Source organism: Centroberyx gerrardi, chromosome 22 (genome assembly GCF_048128805.1).
Source record: "Centroberyx gerrardi isolate f3 chromosome 22, fCenGer3.hap1.cur.20231027, whole genome shotgun sequence".
NCBI classification, from domain to species: Eukaryota; Metazoa; Chordata; class Actinopteri; order Beryciformes; family Berycidae; genus Centroberyx; species Centroberyx gerrardi.
Window position 1 is genome coordinate 269912 of NC_136018.1, and position 18022 is coordinate 287933.

The window sequence follows — 18022 nt, forward strand, 5'->3', positions numbered from 1 at the left end:
CTGAGAAACATCTCAAAGATAGAAATTACAAGATTGCAGTTGACTTCCATGCATTCTCAAATTACTATATTTTGGAAATGCTAGAAACTAAAATTAAACTAGAAAATGTGCTCAGTAGACCTCCGCCATGTCTGACAACACCCCGCACGTAAGTTATGCACCTTTTGGTGATAAGCCACGCCCAACACCGCACCCCCTTTTGGCCAATCATGAAAAGTTAATCAGTTCTTCCTTGGTGCATAACCAAGCTTCATACCAAGTTCTGTGCAAATCCGTGTCCAACGCAGGCGAAAACATTTCCTCCTTGGCAGAGGTAATAACACACAGCAAAGCCACTGCAGTACGGAGGCCTATGAAGGACAAATGAAAGGACAAATGCTAACAGCTGAGCTAATCGTACCTGCGGAGAAGTCTCTCCGGTTACCAGTCTCACTTTGACTGATCTTTCTCCTGCTGAAGGTCACATGACCCACAATGACAAGTGAAGAGGAAGGTAGCAAGTTTACTAGTTTAACAAGTTTCTAGTTTAACAAGTTTACTAGTTTAACAAGTTCACTAGTTTAACAAGTTTACTAGTTTAACAAGTTCACTAGTTTAACAAGTTTACTAGTTTAACAAGTTTACTAGTTTAACAAGTTTCTAGTTTAACAAGTTTCTAGTTTAACAAGTTTACTAGTTTAACAAGTTCACTAGTTTAACAAGTTTACTAGTTTAACAAGTTCACTAGTTTAACAAGTTTCTAGTTTAACAAGTTTACTAGTTTAACAAGTTCACTAGTTTAACAAGTTTACTAGTTTAACAAGTTTCTAGTTTAACAAGTTCACTAGTTTAACAAGTTTACTAGTTTAACAAGTTTACCAGTTTAACAAGTTTACTAGTTTAGAACTCTAATCACAATCAGAAAATTTTATTCGGCAAGTACAATGTACAAGGAATTTCTTTTGGTGCAGGTGTCAACATAAAAAAAGAATAAGAAAAATGTAAGAAAGAAAAGATTGGTCCTCAAAGACTTCAGTTGTTTTGGAGAAGGCTGCTATGGAGTCCTGCTGAAGCTCCGGGACTGTTATATGGACTAACAGACTTCACCAGAGTCTCAGCTGGCATGGGGGGGGGGAGGGGGGGGGGTAATGAGAGAATTTTCATTTTTGGGGGAAATATTCCTTTAAGTTACAATTATTAATTTTCTTTTTGTTTATTGTTTAACTTTTGTTATTGTGCTACTCCAGTATCGCTTTGCGTGTTTGTGTGCAGCTTGTTTAGGTTGGAGGAAGGGGGGTTGAATATATTTATATTTGTACAAACTCACTACATTTACTGCCGTTCCAAAGCTGATGTGTAAAGCTTTAATTAAAAAAAAGGATCAGTAATTTGCATTTTTCAATCCGTATTCAATACAAGACTGTTTCTTCTAAACAAATCTCAACAAAAAGCTGATCTGCACACACACACACACACACACACACACACACACACACACTAACTGACAGGAGATGGAGAGGGCAGCAGCCACACGGATCATGTGATCCAGGTTCATGAGAACAGGGAGGGAACAGTGAAAGTGAAAGTATGAAGCAGTCAGTTCAGACTCCATTTTGAGACACAGAGCAGAGCAGGAGGAGGGAAACAGAAGGCTGAGGCAGGGTGAGTGTTATTACAACATTATTATTATTTGTATTTAATCATCATAATCAATCAGCAAGAACCCAGATTAATGTTTAATGTTACAATAATAGTGAAAAAATACCATAATATGAAACTTTTTAAACTACAACAACTGCATATATTACAGTACAAGTACTTTCACAACACACTAACATATAGGTCAAAGTAGTTATAGAAAAATCATGGCACCCCACCCCCGTACACAGCCTAACCAGAAGATATTTCTACGAAATGGAGACGGGAGGAACAAACTGTTGAGTGAAACTTAAAGTATGAAGCAGTCAGTTCAGACTCCATTTTGAAACAGAGCAGAGCAGGAGGAGGGAAACAGAAGGCTGAGGCAGGGTGAGTGTTATTACAACATTATTATTATTTTACTGAGTCAGTTGTCTCCCTGTGGACTGTAGAGGGAATAAGAGTCAGAATGAACTGAACAGTTTATCACTGATTCATCTGTGGAAACAAAGTCCTGATTGGCTGTTTAATACACACTGTTTTTAATTAGACATACTTAGTGTTTAGTGTAGTGTTGGCTGGGTTCCTTGTACAGTGTGTGTGTGTGTGTGTGTGTGTGTGTGTGTGTGTGTGTGCGTGTCTGTTTCTGTTCTACCTCTCAGACTGACTGAAGTCCAGAAGATGAGTGTTTGTGAGGAGGAAGAGGAGGGCAGAGCAGAGTCTCCAGCACCCAGCTGTCTGTCTATGAAGACTGACCGGTCTAAAGATATTCCTCCAGCCTTCAGTAATGAACCTGGACCTTCAGACACAAAGTAAGAGGACTGGTTATACTGGAAGTCTACCTGATGTCATTGAATGAGGAAATATTTTTTGAAAATCTACAGACATTTTATTAATCAAATAAAACTCACTAGTTTAGTTAAACTTGGCCTAATTCTAACTTTAATTGATGAATGTTTACACATAATATCACGACACAACAAGAGATTTAGAAATGCATTTATAATCTAATTAATTGGTTGTTTTATGCCGTAATCAATTAATCTTAAAAACATAAATAAGGACTGTCTACAAGTGAGCACAAGCCTGATCGTTCATTCCAGAGAATGCTGACTGTGCAAAAGCAGTCCTACTGTGTGGCTCCCTGCAGTTGCCCTCAGTTACACTTCTGGTGACTCGATTGCCCTCTTGTCTACTAATACATCTACTTAGTTTCTCTGGAACCAATTTATTTAAGCATTTGAAAAAAAAGTTTATGATAGGAAAACTGAATAAAACTCTCAAAACTAAGTAGGTTGTACTTTTTCAAGATATGGCTGTGATGCCATTTTATAGTTTTTTTTTATCTAATGTTTTCAATGATTGATTGTATAGGGAAGTCTAGAACTAATGATATGTATAAAACATTTATATTTCCAGAGGTCAGTACCACAGGCAGAGAGCAGAGTCTCCAGCACCCAGCTGTCTGTCTATGAAGACTGACCGGTCCAAAGGAGAACCTCTAGACTTCAGTAATGAACCTGGACCCTCAGACACAAAGTAAGAGGACTGGTTACTGTAAACCTGCCTGATGGAACCTGATTAAATGAGGAGGAAGGCAAAACGCTGCTTAGATTTGCTTCACTGTATTGTTACATTACACACAGAGAGGATTGTAGAGCTAAACTGAAATCTGTAATTTCTCTTCAGTTATGTTGTTTTGTTACCTTTTGGGATTTAATAAAGTCCGCCAGGTTGAAAAAGAAGCAGTGTTCTTACACCTTGTAATGTAATTGGATGTTTAGGGAGGATGAATGAGCGGGGAGATTACAGGATGGGAATGTGGTTGAAGGCGCTTGGTGCCTGATGCTTTACGTGAATGTACAACAAAAGTGTATATATTACTGCACCATTCATAATTTAAAAAAAATCCTAATTTAAAAAAATTGGATAATAAAGCAACATTAACATTGGATTGCAAAATTAGCCAATGCTTTACCAGCTAACGATATAACTAATGTTATCAGCGTCATCTCATAAAATTTTGTGAATGAGCATGAAGTCTGATACACAGATTACGTGTTGTGGACACAAATTATGTGAAGATTACGTTCCTCCACCAGGAACTGGATTCTGTAACAATAACATGAAGTGGACACGGCATTTTCAGATAACAGTTGGCTAAACGGTTTAGGAAACAGTTTAGGAAACTAAAACAACTTGGTTAAGCTTAGTGGAAGGCTTTGGTCATGGTTCAATAAGAAAAACTTTAGCTAAAAATTAAAACTTAACTCACAGTAGGAATCTTCTTGGCAGAAGTTGGGAATTAAACCTTCAGAATTGAAGGCAATTGCATACGCCGATGGAATCCCTGAAACCGGTGCACCAACACATCTTAAAGGATAAGGCCGGTGTTTTTTAATGCATTGTTTACCGTCAACAAATCCTATGAAAATAACAAAATCAACAATGTGTTTGCTCTACTCCCGTTACTTTCTGACTTCCCACGTTCCCTTTTTAGCCGTCAACCCGGAAGTCATTGGCTCCAATTGTAAGCTAAAAACCTTTAAATACAGCTCACAAAGGTAAAATCCTCCCTGGCCACAGCTATAACTTAGGATGCTTCAGCTGCCTCTCCAAAACCAGCGTCTATATCCAGCAAATGGCCTCTCTGGTCTGTCAGAAAAATACTCAACTGTGACATCAGGGGAAAAAATGCTGCTCAAGTCAAGTTTCCCAGGGCTTTGTTGGAAAAGAATCAAACATTTGTTAAATTTCTGAAAATGTCCATGTAGAAAAATGGTTGATTTATTCTATTTTGCTATAACTATTTTGTCGTTTTTCTGTGGACACTGGTTCTGCAGACAGTGCATCACCTCATACTGGGACCAGTCTGGTGCATCAGGAGACTCTGCCTGTCCCCAGTGTGGAGAAAGATCCAGAACAAGACCTGGACTGCAGACACCCAGTCAAACCAGCATCACACAAAGTAAGACTGGGGGTCTGTCTATTTTTCTAAAACCAGGAAACAATAGCATATTTATTAAACACTTTCTTATTCCTTCTTCTCTTCCAGCAGACGGCGGTCCGCAGGAGGTTTTAGACGAGCATAAGATCAGTCTGAGAAGGAGATGTGAATCTGTGACAGAAGGAACTGCTGGAGCAGGAACTGGAACCCCCCTCAACAGGATCTACACTGAGCTCCACATCACAGAGGGACAGAGTGAAGAGGTTAATACCCAACATGAGGTGTGGCAGCTGGAGACAGCATCCAAGATGAAGACCCTCCATGACATTACAATCAAGTGCCACGACATCTTTAAACCCTTACCTGGCCAAGAGACACACATCAGAGTAGTTCTGACGAAGGGCGTTGCTGGCATTGGAAAAACCTTCTCAGTGCAGAAGTTCACTCTGGACTGGGCAGAGGGCTTGGAAAATCAAGATGTCAGTCTTGTGATTCTGCTTTCGTTCCGGGAGCTGAACTTGATCAAAGATGAGCAGTACAGTCTTCTCATGCTGCTCCATGTTTTCCATCCAACATTACAGACGGTCACAGCAGAGAAGCTCTCTGTCTGTAAAGTTGTGTTCATCTTTGACGGCCTGGATGAAAGCAGACTTTTATTGGATTTCCACAACAATGAGGTTGTGTCTGATGTCACACAGACATCATCAGTAGACGTGCTGTTGACAAACCTCATCGAGGGGAATCTGCTTCCCTCGGCTCTCCTCTGGATAACTTCCCGACCTGCAGCAGCCAATCAGATCCCTCCTACATGTGTTGCCAGGGTAACAGAAGTACGAGGGTTCACTGACCCCCAGAAGGAGGAGTACTTCAGGAGGAGATCCAATGATGAGGAGCTGGCCAGCAAAATCATCTCACACATCAAGGCATCCAGGAGCCTCCACATCATGTGCCACATCCCGGTCTTCTGTTGGATCACTGCTACAGTTCTGGAGCACATGTTGACTACAGACCAGAGAGGAGAGCTGCCCAAGACCCTGACTGAGATGTACTCACACTTCCTGCTGGTTCAGACAGAGAGGAAGAAGCAGAAGTATGATGAGAGACATGAGATGAGTCAACAGGAGCTGATGGAGACTGATAGGGAAGTTCTTCTGAAGCTGGGGAGGCTGGCGTTTGAACATCTGGAGAAAGGCAACCTCATGTTCTACCAAGAAGACCTGGAGGAGTGTGGTCTTGATGTCAGAGAGGCCTTGGTGTTCTCAGGAGTGTGCACAGAGATCTTCAAAAGAGAGTGTGTGCTCTTCCAGAGAACGGTCTACTGCTTTGTTCATCTGAGCATTCAGGAGTTTCTCGCTGCAGTCTACATGTTCCACTGTTACACAAACAGGGATAAGAAGGTACTGATGACATGCATTGAAGACTCGGACTATGATGACAGTGAATCATCCCTGGATGATGATTTTCATGATGGTGTCTTTGATAAATCTGCAAACACGAAAGTACTGGACACATTCCTGGGAAAAGACTGGGGTAGATATGGCAGAAGTGAACAATCCCTGGATGCCTTCCTGAAGACAGCAATGTTCAAAGCCTTGGACAGTAAAAATGGCCACCTGGACCTCTTTGTCCGCTTCCTTCATGGCCTCTCACTGGAGTCCAACCAGAGTCTCTTAGGAGGCCTGCTGGGTCGGACAGAGAGCAGACCAGAAAGCATCCAGAGAGCCATCAGCAACCTGAAGGAGATGAACACCTACAATTTCTCTCCTGATAGAAGCATCAACATCTTCCACTGTTTGATGGAGATGAACGACCAGTCAATACATCAGGAGATCCAACAGTTCCTGAAGTCAGAGAACAGATCAGAGAAGGAACTCTCTGAGATCCACTGCTCAGCTCTGGCCTACATGCTGCAGATGTCAGAGGAGGTTCTGGATGTGTTGGACCTGAAGGAGTACAACACATCTGTGGAGGGACGACGGAGACTGATCCCAGCTGTGAGGAACTGCAGGAAGGCTCGGTTAGTCCTGATGTGAATATCAATAGTATAAAACAGTGTAGAAATACCTTCATATCTGACATCATAAAACATCAGAATTATAATGAAAATACATAGTTCCTCAAACAGGCACACTATAAAATGTTATTCTACATAGCATTGGTACTCTTGTTTATTCCAAAGATTACAACTCAGTTGTGATTGGCCAAAAATGTTCTTGAATTGTCATAAATGCTGTGACAGCAAAGGTACACTTCTACCCACTTCTAGTTTTTAGTTGGCTGTTTTTACAGTTATCATGGTGGTGAACGCAGTTATTCTGTTTAGCTGTAATAAGTGTTAAAGGTTCCATATGGTGTAAAGCAGGACTCCCCTTGCCTCTGTGATGATAAAGGAGTTGGATGTGTATCTAAACATGGTGAAAGTATCAAAACTAAATCCACACAATCCATATTAGAAAAGCGAGCCTCTAAACGAGCCGTTTGGACTTCCGTAACTTTGTGGCGTCACAAAGGTTCGCTCATTATCATTTCTGTAAGAAATAATAGACTAACAAAGTGTTTTTTTCAAAACGGTTGAGCGGTTGTCATTGTTTATTACCGGAGAGTTTTCCCTACCTGTAGCCGCCGGGCCGCGGCGTCTCACGTTTCACTCTTGAAACGGTTAGCCAATCGGAACAGAGGGTCGTTAATATTAATCTGTCAATTCTTGTGCACTTTGAAAGTCTAGAAGGTAGTCATGGAGTGTATCTAGAGGTACAGCTGTGTCATCTGCATAACAATGGAAACTGATATTATGCTTGTGAATGATATACCCCAGGGGTAGCATATAGATGGAAAATAAAATTGGCCTGAGGACAGACCCCTGGGGTATCCCACAGGTCATCTTTGCACAGACCTTGTGTCACCAATGGCAACACTAAAAGTCCTATCTTGCTGGTAGGAGTAAAAACAATAAAAAACACTACCAGAGATGCTAATCCAGTGTTTAAGACGATCAAGCAGAATATAGTGATCAACAGTATCGAATGCAGCACCAAAGTCTAAAAGAACTAAAACTGAGAGCTCTAAAACCAGACTAAAACTTCTCAAAGAGTCCATTTCTATCATATAAGCAGTCACCTGGTCGGTCACTGGTTTTTTTTTCAAAACCTTGGATAGACTAGAAGGGCACTCGGAGAGCGCAGACCTCCGCCAAGGCAAATAGTCCAGTCTGCTATAATATGTAAATTTCGTGAGTCGGATCCGGATCCGCTCCAAAATTTAATGGGTTCTTCCTTGGCCCATGCTACACCCTTCCACAAAGTTTCATGAAAATCGGCCCAGTAGTTTTTACGTAATCCTGCTAACAGACAAACAAACAAACGGCACCGAAAACATAACCTCCTTGGCTGAGGTAAAAAGGGAGTTTGGAAATTGGTCTGTAGTTGTTCAGGGAGTTAGGATCTAGAGAACGCTTCTGAAGAAGTGGTTGAACAATAGCATGCTTAACATAGGCAGGGACAGGACCAATTTTTAACGAGCTATTGATAATTGATAATATATATGGACAGATTCAAATACTTCCTTGAGAAATCTTGTGGGCAATATGTCAGTACAGTACAGGAAGATTTCTTCATTTTGGCTGTAACCTAAAAGGTTATCATACTATAAAGCAAGGAATCTCTGTCTGTGTGTGTGTCCTTCGCATATCTCGAGAACTGTTCGTCCGATCTACTTCACACTTGGCGGGTGTATTGCTGGGGACCCAAGGACCTGCAGTGTCTGATTGGACACATGACACATTCAATATTAATAAACTTTGAATAAACAAGCGAACAGCGCTCTGTGCAGCAGCGGGGCTCAAAGCAAGCGACTGATAGCCTACGCCTATTTTGAACGGGCACTGCACTAGAATCTAATAAAAATAAATCATAAAATGTACATCCTCACAAAATAATGCTTACAAAATTGGTAGATTGTTCTTGTAAACAAGACACTCATGGATAATGCGTAGGGCAAATAAAGAGTAAACGAGAGTGAATGTCTTGTTGCTTGCTTTCCCCTCAACAAAAACGGTGGATATAACCAATGAGAGGGTCAACAGCACAGGGAACTGCACCAGTAGGGGTCACTATAACTAAAATACTCAGTCCATAGAAAGTGAAAATAAGGAGTCGGGGCAGAATTGCTTTTATGTCATTTTTCTTTTTAGTCACATTTATGCATTATTTTCCTCGATACCTCCACCAAGTAGGTAATGTTTTCACCCACGTCTGTGTGTTTGTCCGTGCGTCCGCCTGTTAGCAGGATATCTCTAGAAGTTGGGCACAGATTTGCGCAAAACTTGGTATAAAGGTTGGTTATGGTTGGTTGATTATTGGTCCATAATTGGTGACCTGTTGATCACTGGACAAACGACCTGTCAATCACTTGGAAAACAACCCTGTTTTATAACCGTTATATCTGTTAATGACAATTATTTTGAAAATCTCCATAAGTACACATATTAGAAGAAGTGAAATTAGCTACTGAGAGCAAAATCTCTTATAAATTTAGTGACGTTATATTTAGAGTGAGAAGTTGAGTTGTGGTCCCATTGACTTGCATGGAGTTGGGCGGGATTTGGAGTCTTTTTGGAGCCGGACTCTAGTGGACATTAGAGGAATTGCAGCTTTCAGCCACTTCCTTGTTGCCTTCAAAGTTCACCCGTGGTTTTGGCCGCTTGGTTGTCACACATGGAGGAAGTCTGTGCTCTACTGAGCACATTTTCTAGGTTTCTGCGTATATTATATATTGAGACCTTTTTTGAACATTTACTCCTTCATTATTATTGTTGTTATTATTATTATTATTATTATTATTAATATTATTATTATTGTTGTTGTTATCATGCAGTATAAATTGTGATTGGTATGTTGTGTCTCTGGTTTGATAATCACTGAATTTACATTAAATCTGTAATTACAGACTTTCTGACTGTGGACTCTCAGAGACTCAGTGTGAAGTCCTGGCCTCAGCTCTGAAGTCCAACCCCTCCCATCTGAGAGAGCTGGACCTGAGTCAAAACTATCTGCAGGATTCAGGAGTGAAGCTGCTGTCTGCTGGACTGGAGAGTCCACACTGTAGACTGGAGACTCTGAGGTCAGACAGCATCATTTATTTCTGTGTTGACATGAATATTATATAAATATTGTAGTGACACTTAATTTGAAGACATCTGTAAAAGCCTGATATTATTGTCATCCATACTGTCTAGCTTAATGGTGAAGCCTATTCACTAGTATAATGATAAAGCTCTTTGATCATGGTATAGCCATGTTGACCTAGATATTTAAAACCTTAATATAACAATGAAAAACCTACACACCACAATTCACTCTTCAGTCTCTACATATTTATTCGAGCAGCAGCATGTTGTCATTAAGAGTTGAGCATGAAATTTTAGAATATTCTAGAATATTTTACATTTAAAGCCTCCACAGCTCTGATGGGATTATGAAACACTGGATGGTTTTAAGCAGGATTTCTATCCAGAAATATTTTATTTTATAGCTACATGTTTTATTCTTTATTCAGATTGAGTGGCTGCAGCTTGTCAGAGAGCAGCTGTGCTTCTCTGGCCTCAGCTCTGAAGTCCAACTCCTCCCATCTGAGAGAGCTGGACCTGAGGAACAACAAGCTGCAGGATTCAGGAGTGAAGCTGCTGCAGGATTCAAGAGTGATGCTGCTGCAGAATTCAGGAGTGATGCTGCTGCAGGATTCAGGAGTGAAGCTGCTGCAGGATTCAAGAGTGAAGCTGCTGCAGGATTCAGGAGTGATGCTGCTGCAGGATTCAGGAGTGAAGCTGCTGCAGGATTCAAGAGTGAAGCTGCTGTCTGATCTTCAGGAGAGTCCACACTGTAGACTGGAGACTCTGAGGTCAGTAGAGGGTTGGAGTCAATCCATGTTGACTAATTCCATTGTTTGGTCTCAGTTAGTGGCAGCATTGTGCTAAACACAGTTAGCATCAAACCAAAGATCCAGCATTTCCTGGTAAATATATAACCATATCGATGGCTGTTCAAAAGGATTTTAGGCTGAACAGGCAAATGCCTAGAGTCTTACGCATCCATTCTTTTTTTTTTTCTACTTTTGAAAATAAATAAATGTGTCACCATTCTAAGTGGATACATTACGTACCAGTGATCAAAAGCACTGATTCGGGGGAGGCCCCCCCTCCCCCAGCAAGAGATGGATCTTATTGGCTGAGGCCCCTTGAAAGTCCTTATTTTAAGCTCATGTCCACACAAGAGAGAGCCACATTACCTCTCAGTACCTCTGCCAGAACCACCTCTTGACCTGCTGATCATCTCTTTGAGCTCTCTCTCTCTCTCTCTCTCTCTCTCTCTCTCTCTCTCTCTCTCTCTCTCTCTCTCTCTCTCTCTCTCTCTCTCTCTCTCTCTCTCTCTCTCTCTCTCACTCTCTCTCTCTCTCGCTCTTTCCTTCTCTCTGTGTTGTCTGTCTTGGGCTGCGGTCAAATAGTCAAAAAAAATACGTCCTAACTCCTATTCCTAACCACTTTTCCTCGACCTCATTGGAAAACGTCATGAGGTCAAGGAAAGATGTGAAGGAGAATTCATAAGGACTTAGGAAAAGACAACGCAGTGCTAAGAGAATCCGACTGCTCTTACACTAGGCTGCGTAATTATGCGACGGCGTATGTTAATGACGTGGGTCTGCTGTGTGAAACTACAATGTTCTGAAGATGGACTACTAAAAGCATCTTAGATACTTCGCCCCGTGCGTTCTTACCGTGTTGTTTCATGCAGGCTATATAAACGTGGACAACCCGGTGAAAAATATTGCTTCATCACCAAGGTTGGAATTGAAATAAAAAAGGAATATAGGCTACCAGTCACAAAAGTGAAACGAAATGGTTGTCACATTGAGAATGGTTGCTCACGCTCAGCCTCCTGTCCGCTCATATTTATCGACATGAATCCCAATTAGTATGATTGTATGAAAATTATTGTTAAATTCATGCAAGATAGGCATAACATGTTAGGCCTACAAATCTACTACTGTATATCATCATTCTTAAGTTTCAAACATGTTGAATTAAAAACATCATCTGGCTAAAAACGTCTCATATCCCTTTTTCTTGAAAGACAGACTTCTGTGTTATGGTTAATATGCTGATTATGATCTGATTATAAGCCTATGCATATAATATCTTAAGAACCTCCACACAACTCAGTAAACACCTTGAAATGTTGACTTGATTGTGCTTTGAAGTTGTTATGGCTGATTCAGGCCTTTATTAAGGCAAGGGCTTCAGCATCTGTGACTGAAGTAAAATTAATTAATGATATTCCTAAAGGCCGGCAATACAACAACGCTCAGAATGAAGAAATAATTAATGCAAACTGAACATGGGTTACGCTACAACGTTAACTTCACTTTGATCATTTTACAACAGCAGCGTAACGTTCATAGTTCGCCTCTATGGGTTTAACATATTGTTGAAAGTTCAAAACATATAAGCATATTAGCAAGTTATGGCATAAGATGGAAAATGCTTAATAAGCAACGGTAACTTGCTTGATGATCTGCGTCCCTTGTCGGTCATGATCGTTTGTTTTCGTGAACGGCCGAATGGTGCGTCGCTTTAAATGTTGCTGCCGCAAGGAATTGTGGGACGACATTATCTCCTTTCCTTTCGTAAAGGATGGTCCAGTGTATCCTATGCTAAAGGAGCTAAGTAAGGAAGCATTGAAGCACCTTTCCTTAGCATTTAGAGAATTCGAACAGCTCTTATCATGGCTGCCACTTAGATACTTCTGGGTCATTTCCCTCAGTTAGGAACCTTCCTAAGCAAAAAAGACAATTCGACCACAGCCAAAGTCTTGTTTTCCACTCCCTGTTCCATTGATTATCTTCAGCCTACGACCGAATCACAGCCGTGCTGATATACAGTACAACAGCACTCCCTCTCGTGTGATATTGCTTAATTTACCAGTCCATTCTGTTCTCTACCAGATCGTCTAGTGGTTTCCCCAATCGGTTCCAGCTCTTTTTCTGCCAGCCTGTTAATAGCGCTCCGCTGCGGACGCGTCATATTTGTGCTTCTTAACCGGAAGTCAGACAAACACCTTGTGCCTTGGGCTTCGTGCCATTGATGAAAATGAATTAGTCACCATCTCCCAATACAAATGCCAACTCCAGCCCAGCAATTTTTTTTTTTTTTAAAGACTTATTTTTAGGCATTTTATGCTTTATTGACAGAGATAGTCAGGAAGGTACGGGAGGACATGCAGCAAATGACCACGGACTGGATTCGAACCCGGGTCGTTGCGGGAAAGACTGAGCCTTATATGGTACACGCTCTACTCAGTGAGTCACCAGGGCGCCCTAGCCCAGCACTTTTAACACCAGATGAGGTTCCCGGGGCAAAATTTACTGGTGAGCTTGAAGTCCAAAGTATACTGCAACTAAAACGATGGTTACAGTGCCGTGGACTTCCGAGGAACGGGAGGAAAGATGAATTAATCTACAGGTTAGTTTCTGACCAGGAAAACGAAAAATGCCTTGTATTTCTGTTTTTCATTTTTGGATTTTGAAATGAAAATCAAATCACCATTCGTTTTTCATTTTTTTTATTTCTGTTTCTGAAAAGAAAATACAAAGACCAAAAAATACACGGACCATGCAGGCCCGGAGAGCGGAAAGCAGAGAGACAGACAGGGTTAGCAAGAGCAAGGGAGGAGTTTTTTAATTCAGTAATAATAATAGTAAACTTTATTTCTGATAGAAAATATGTTCAAAGACCATTTTACTAATCCATCGTCCTGTCTGGAATAACTTCACATTCCTGCTGCAAAAGCTCCAACAACTTCATCTTCCGGCAGGATTTTTATTGTAGCGCGAGTAAATAGGTTTAGGTAGGGTGACCAAATCTTTCTCTCTCTCTCTCTCTCTTATTGTCCGCTATTGATCTCTGTGGAACTGTTCAAAGTGCATAAAAGTTTCAGAGCGAAAGAGAGACAGCGCGTCGCCCCGTAACCAGAGCAATATACAATATTTGCAAATACATTTTATTTATTTTTGTGGTGACTGGTGCCTTAAAATTAAGGTTCGTATCCACCGTAAGCACTTGTCCAGCTCTGTCTTGGGTTTCAGGAAATTTATAAAGCTAACACCGGCCATATGCGGTCGGTCCATATACCTACTGTCACTGTTACACACTCCGTAACAGCAGTGTTTCATGTACACCATGACTCCAAAAACAAAAAACTACTGTAGGAAAAGAAAAATGAAATATAAGTGTGTGTTTTCTCGGTTTCTCATTGACTCCCTATATTGAGCCGGTGATTCTATGTCTGACTTCCGGCTCACGCACATTTTTGGTGTCATAGCTGGTGTGCTAAAAATAGCTCCGCGGCGGAGCGCTATTTACTATCCTGGTTTTGATCCTGCCAGTTTTTGACCTCGTTTCTCTGCCAGTCGTTTTGATACCTTTGCCTAAGTTTTGCCTTTTCTGGTTTTGACCTCCTGCCTGTTTGACACAGTCTTTATTGCTTGATGGTGGGTAGAATTTGGCCTTCGCAGAACAGTTTGCCTAGGGCCTCCAGCAAATTAGAGCCGGCCCTGGTACCATCACTCCGTCGCACACAGGAACTTCTACAGAGACACTTCTAAATTATGAAATAACAGCTTGAATTCGTCATGATAGAATGCCGTGGGATTATTTTCATTTTAGGTGCACCATGGAGTTTGATTAAGTGCTTTTGGTGCTGAACGAAGTTCAACCTCTCCATGATGGAGAGAGAGAGAGAACAGTCATTGAGATCAACCAAAAGCCAAACCAAAACCAAATGTTATGATGATGTGTTTGAGTTGAGTGTTGTTGTGTTCATCTCTGCAGGGTGGACAATGAAGAAGACTGGATTACGGCTGACAGCCTTAGAAGATGTGAGTACTGAGACAGTATGAGCACACTGCTGATAGCTCTCTGTATCTCACTCTCGTGCACCTGCACAGACATGCACGCACACACACACACACAGATTAATCTGTGTTCCTATACCTGTCTAAGTGTTGTTCAGACCAGATTTCTACGCCATCCAGCAGCCTCACTGAGTACAATTCTCTACACAGAGGAGAAATGTCCCATTAAAACAGGATTGACATTGTGCTCCATCTTTTTTAATGTTGTCATTATAGAAACAATGCTGACAGCCATACAGCTTCCTGTATTTCTCCACTTCAGTGATTCATTTTATATCATCCATCTTCATTTTCTACACAGACTCTGTCAGCATCAACGCAGTCACGTGGATTTGGTTAGGATTTTTTTTTCTAGTGTTGTGACATGCATGTAGGAACTTTACATCTATCTATCTATCCATCATCTATCTATCCATCATCTATCTATCTCTCTCTCTAACACAAATATTTACTTAACATCTAATCTTATAATAGTTATAATTCAACAGCAGACCCCATGTTCATTTGGCATGTGATATTTCAAATCATCCCACAGTGACTCTCTTTTAAAATGTACTGATGTACATTTTAAACATTTACAACAGTAAAGACATTAGTAGGTTGATAATTGAATATATAGCTGCTTCTGTGGTATTGATGCAACAATGACCATCTCCAGTACAGTGTGTTTCCACTGTGTATTTCTGTGAAATCTGCAAGCGAGTGGAGAAAATAGAGTCGACACTGCAACTATCGCTGCAGCTCCGCAAGCCGTGAGCTTAGTGTGTTCACTCCGATCCATTAACATGGGCGTTGAAAGAAAGCGGGCTGCACTATGCAGCCGATCAGCTTCTGCTCTGAACGGGGCTTAAGTCGGTACTGGCCTTCATACTGGATGTGCTGCATCACTGATTGAGAGGTGATGAAGTGAGTCTTAGTAAATGCTAATTTCTGATTTGTTGTGTGTTTTCTTCTCCCCATCAGATGCCTGTCATCTCACTCTGGATCCAAACACAGCAAACAGAAACCTCGATCTGTCTGAGGACAACAGAAAGGTGACGGGGGTGACAGATCCTGATCACCCAGAGATATTTAACGAGGTTCAGGTTCTGTGTAGAGAGGGTCTGACTGGGCGGTGTTACTGGGAGGTTGAGTGGAGAGGACCGGTTAATATAGCAGTGACTTACAGAGGAATCAGAAGAGGATGGGATCTTGAATCCCAGTTTGGATACAATGACCAGTCCTGGACCCTGGAGTGCTTTGATAACTGCTACGTTGCCAGACACAGTGGGAAATCCACCATCATCCCTGTCTGTTCCTCTGGATCTAACAGAGCAGCAGTGTATCTGGACTGGTCTGCTGGGACTCTGTCCTTCTACAAAGTCTCTTCTGACAAACTGAGACTCCTCCACACCTTCTGCTCCACATTCACTGAGCCCCTCTACCCTGGGTTTGGGTTCTGGTATTCTGGTTCTGGTCTGGTTCTGGTGCCAGTTTCTCAGGAACAGGCACTGGGTTGAAAGCATTTTGGAACATCTTATGCAAATTCTTGGTTGTTAATCAGTTCGATCGGCTTCCGAAAATGTTGAACATTATTGTTCTAAAAATGTTTGTGTGAAAATCTTAATGTTGTCAAAAAGTGTAATTTAAGCCCCTCCCCCTTTGCTTATTGATCCTCAAGTGACAGCTTGTCTGATTCAGGAGACCAATCCTGAGGCCATATTGAGGAGATTGACGGCTCATCAGACTCGAGAGTGTCCTATCGATTGGTGATGTCATTTAAGCTCCTCCGTCTCTTCTAATTGGCTGTTTTCTGACTGTTGTTTCTGAAACCGCAATGAGATGTGTGACAGCTTATCCGAGTTGCATTGAAATCAGGGATATCTCATCAGACTCGGGAGAGTTTCCTCTTGATGACATTAATGACCCTCCCTTTTTCCTGTTTATCAATGTCTATATCAATATATCTGTCTATTGATAGTGCAAGTGAAGAATGAAAGGACAGTTTGAAATCTCCAGTTATTTAATCAAATAATTTTAATCAAATCTTCCTGTACACAGCTCCATAGATATTGTATATTTCTACTTAGCTGTTTCCTACACATGTGTCTGTTAGCAATGCCAAGTTGAAGGTGCTGCTTCAGTATCAGGCTGATGAGGAGCAGCTTCAGCCACAGGCTCCTCCTCCCATGTTGCAGGACCGAGCGGCCATTGGACTGTTTAATATCATCCACAACCCCTGCACCAGTCAGCTGTGACCATCTCCCACCAGCCCCAGCCACATAGCCCCTCCCCCAGCCACATAGCCCCTCCCCCCAGCCCCTGCCCCTCCCCCCAGCCCCTGCCCCTCCCCCCCCAGCCACATAGCCCCTCCCCCCAGCCCCTGCCCCTCCCCCCCAGCCCCTGCCCCTCCCCCCAGCCACATAGCCCCTCCCCCCCAGCCACATAGCCCCTCCCCCCAGCCCCTGCCCCTCCCCCCAGCCACACAGCCCCTCCCCCCAGCCCCTGCCCCTCCCCCCCAGCCACATAGTCCCTCCCCCCCAGCCCCTGCCCCTCCCCCCAGCCACATAGCCCCTCCCCCCCAGCCACATAGCCCCTCCCCCCCAGCCCCTGCTCCTCACCCATAACCTGCACTAGAATTTGCACTAATCACAATCATAATCCCCGGACTCAAATTTAAATTTACTACACTTGATAACACCACTCAGACACTTTGGACATTGAGACACTTTTTAATCGTTTTATATTTATATTGTTATATTGTTTATGTATATTGGCTATATCCTTTCTGCACTATTCTTATTCTATTATTTGCAAAAGGAAGCAACGATTTATGGGAAATGTGGTCTTAATTTTTAGAAACAAAATGCTACACTACTTTTTTTAATAGGCTAGTAAACAATATTAGGACCTAACATGAATGTTTATTCTTGTATTCTCTTATATTGTCAATTTATAGGCTAATATCAATAAAGGATCCCATTACCTGGATGGCTGAAAAATTATCTAATGTATTCCATTTCCATTTTAAATAGTTCCATTTGTCAAACAAATAACTAACCTGTATATATCTAAAGAACTTTGTGTCAAAGATAACAGAACTTACACGTTCTGTTTGTTGTTGCTTTTGTCTACAAGGTGAAGAATAGAAATGAGACTCCTTTTACAGAGAAATCAGCTGTTCTGCCCTGCTGCATCTCTCTGCTGTCAGTTCTCCTGTATCTTTACATCGTTACATTACAGCCTGTAACATTATTATCTAACGTTACTCTGTTTTACTGCTCAGCTCCTCTGGTCCAGACTGTCCTGCTCCTCCTCAGGACCAGTCCTTTTCCTTCTTTGAAAATATTTTTCAATATTAATCTGGATTGAGGGAGCAAACATTCAGAGTCAAAAAGTTAATATTAACGTTATCAGTCCACTCAGTGGATACTGACTAGCAGCTAGGCTATACAGCGTGCTAATCTGGGAAACTCAGCTGTATTCCGAGTAACGTTAACTGTTACTTCTTCTTTT

General features: G+C 41.7%; 1 protein-coding gene across 1 annotated transcript; it reads left to right on the forward strand.

Annotated features, from left to right (window-relative positions):
- The first annotated feature begins 1991 nt into the window (after positions 1 to 1991).
- Positions 1992 to 16866, forward strand: LOC139910012 (protein NLRC3-like). Its single transcript, XM_078291349.1, has 9 exons — positions 1992 to 2007; positions 2280 to 2429; positions 3037 to 3156; positions 4461 to 4585; positions 4673 to 6581; positions 9509 to 9682; positions 10118 to 10459; positions 14445 to 14491; positions 15491 to 16866. The coding sequence occupies exons 2-9, from the start codon at positions 2299 to 2301 to the stop codon at positions 16024 to 16026; spliced, it is 3384 nt and encodes a 1127-aa protein (XP_078147475.1). The 5' UTR covers positions 1992 to 2007; positions 2280 to 2298; the 3' UTR covers positions 16027 to 16866.
- The last annotated feature ends 1156 nt before the right edge of the window (positions 16867 to 18022 follow it).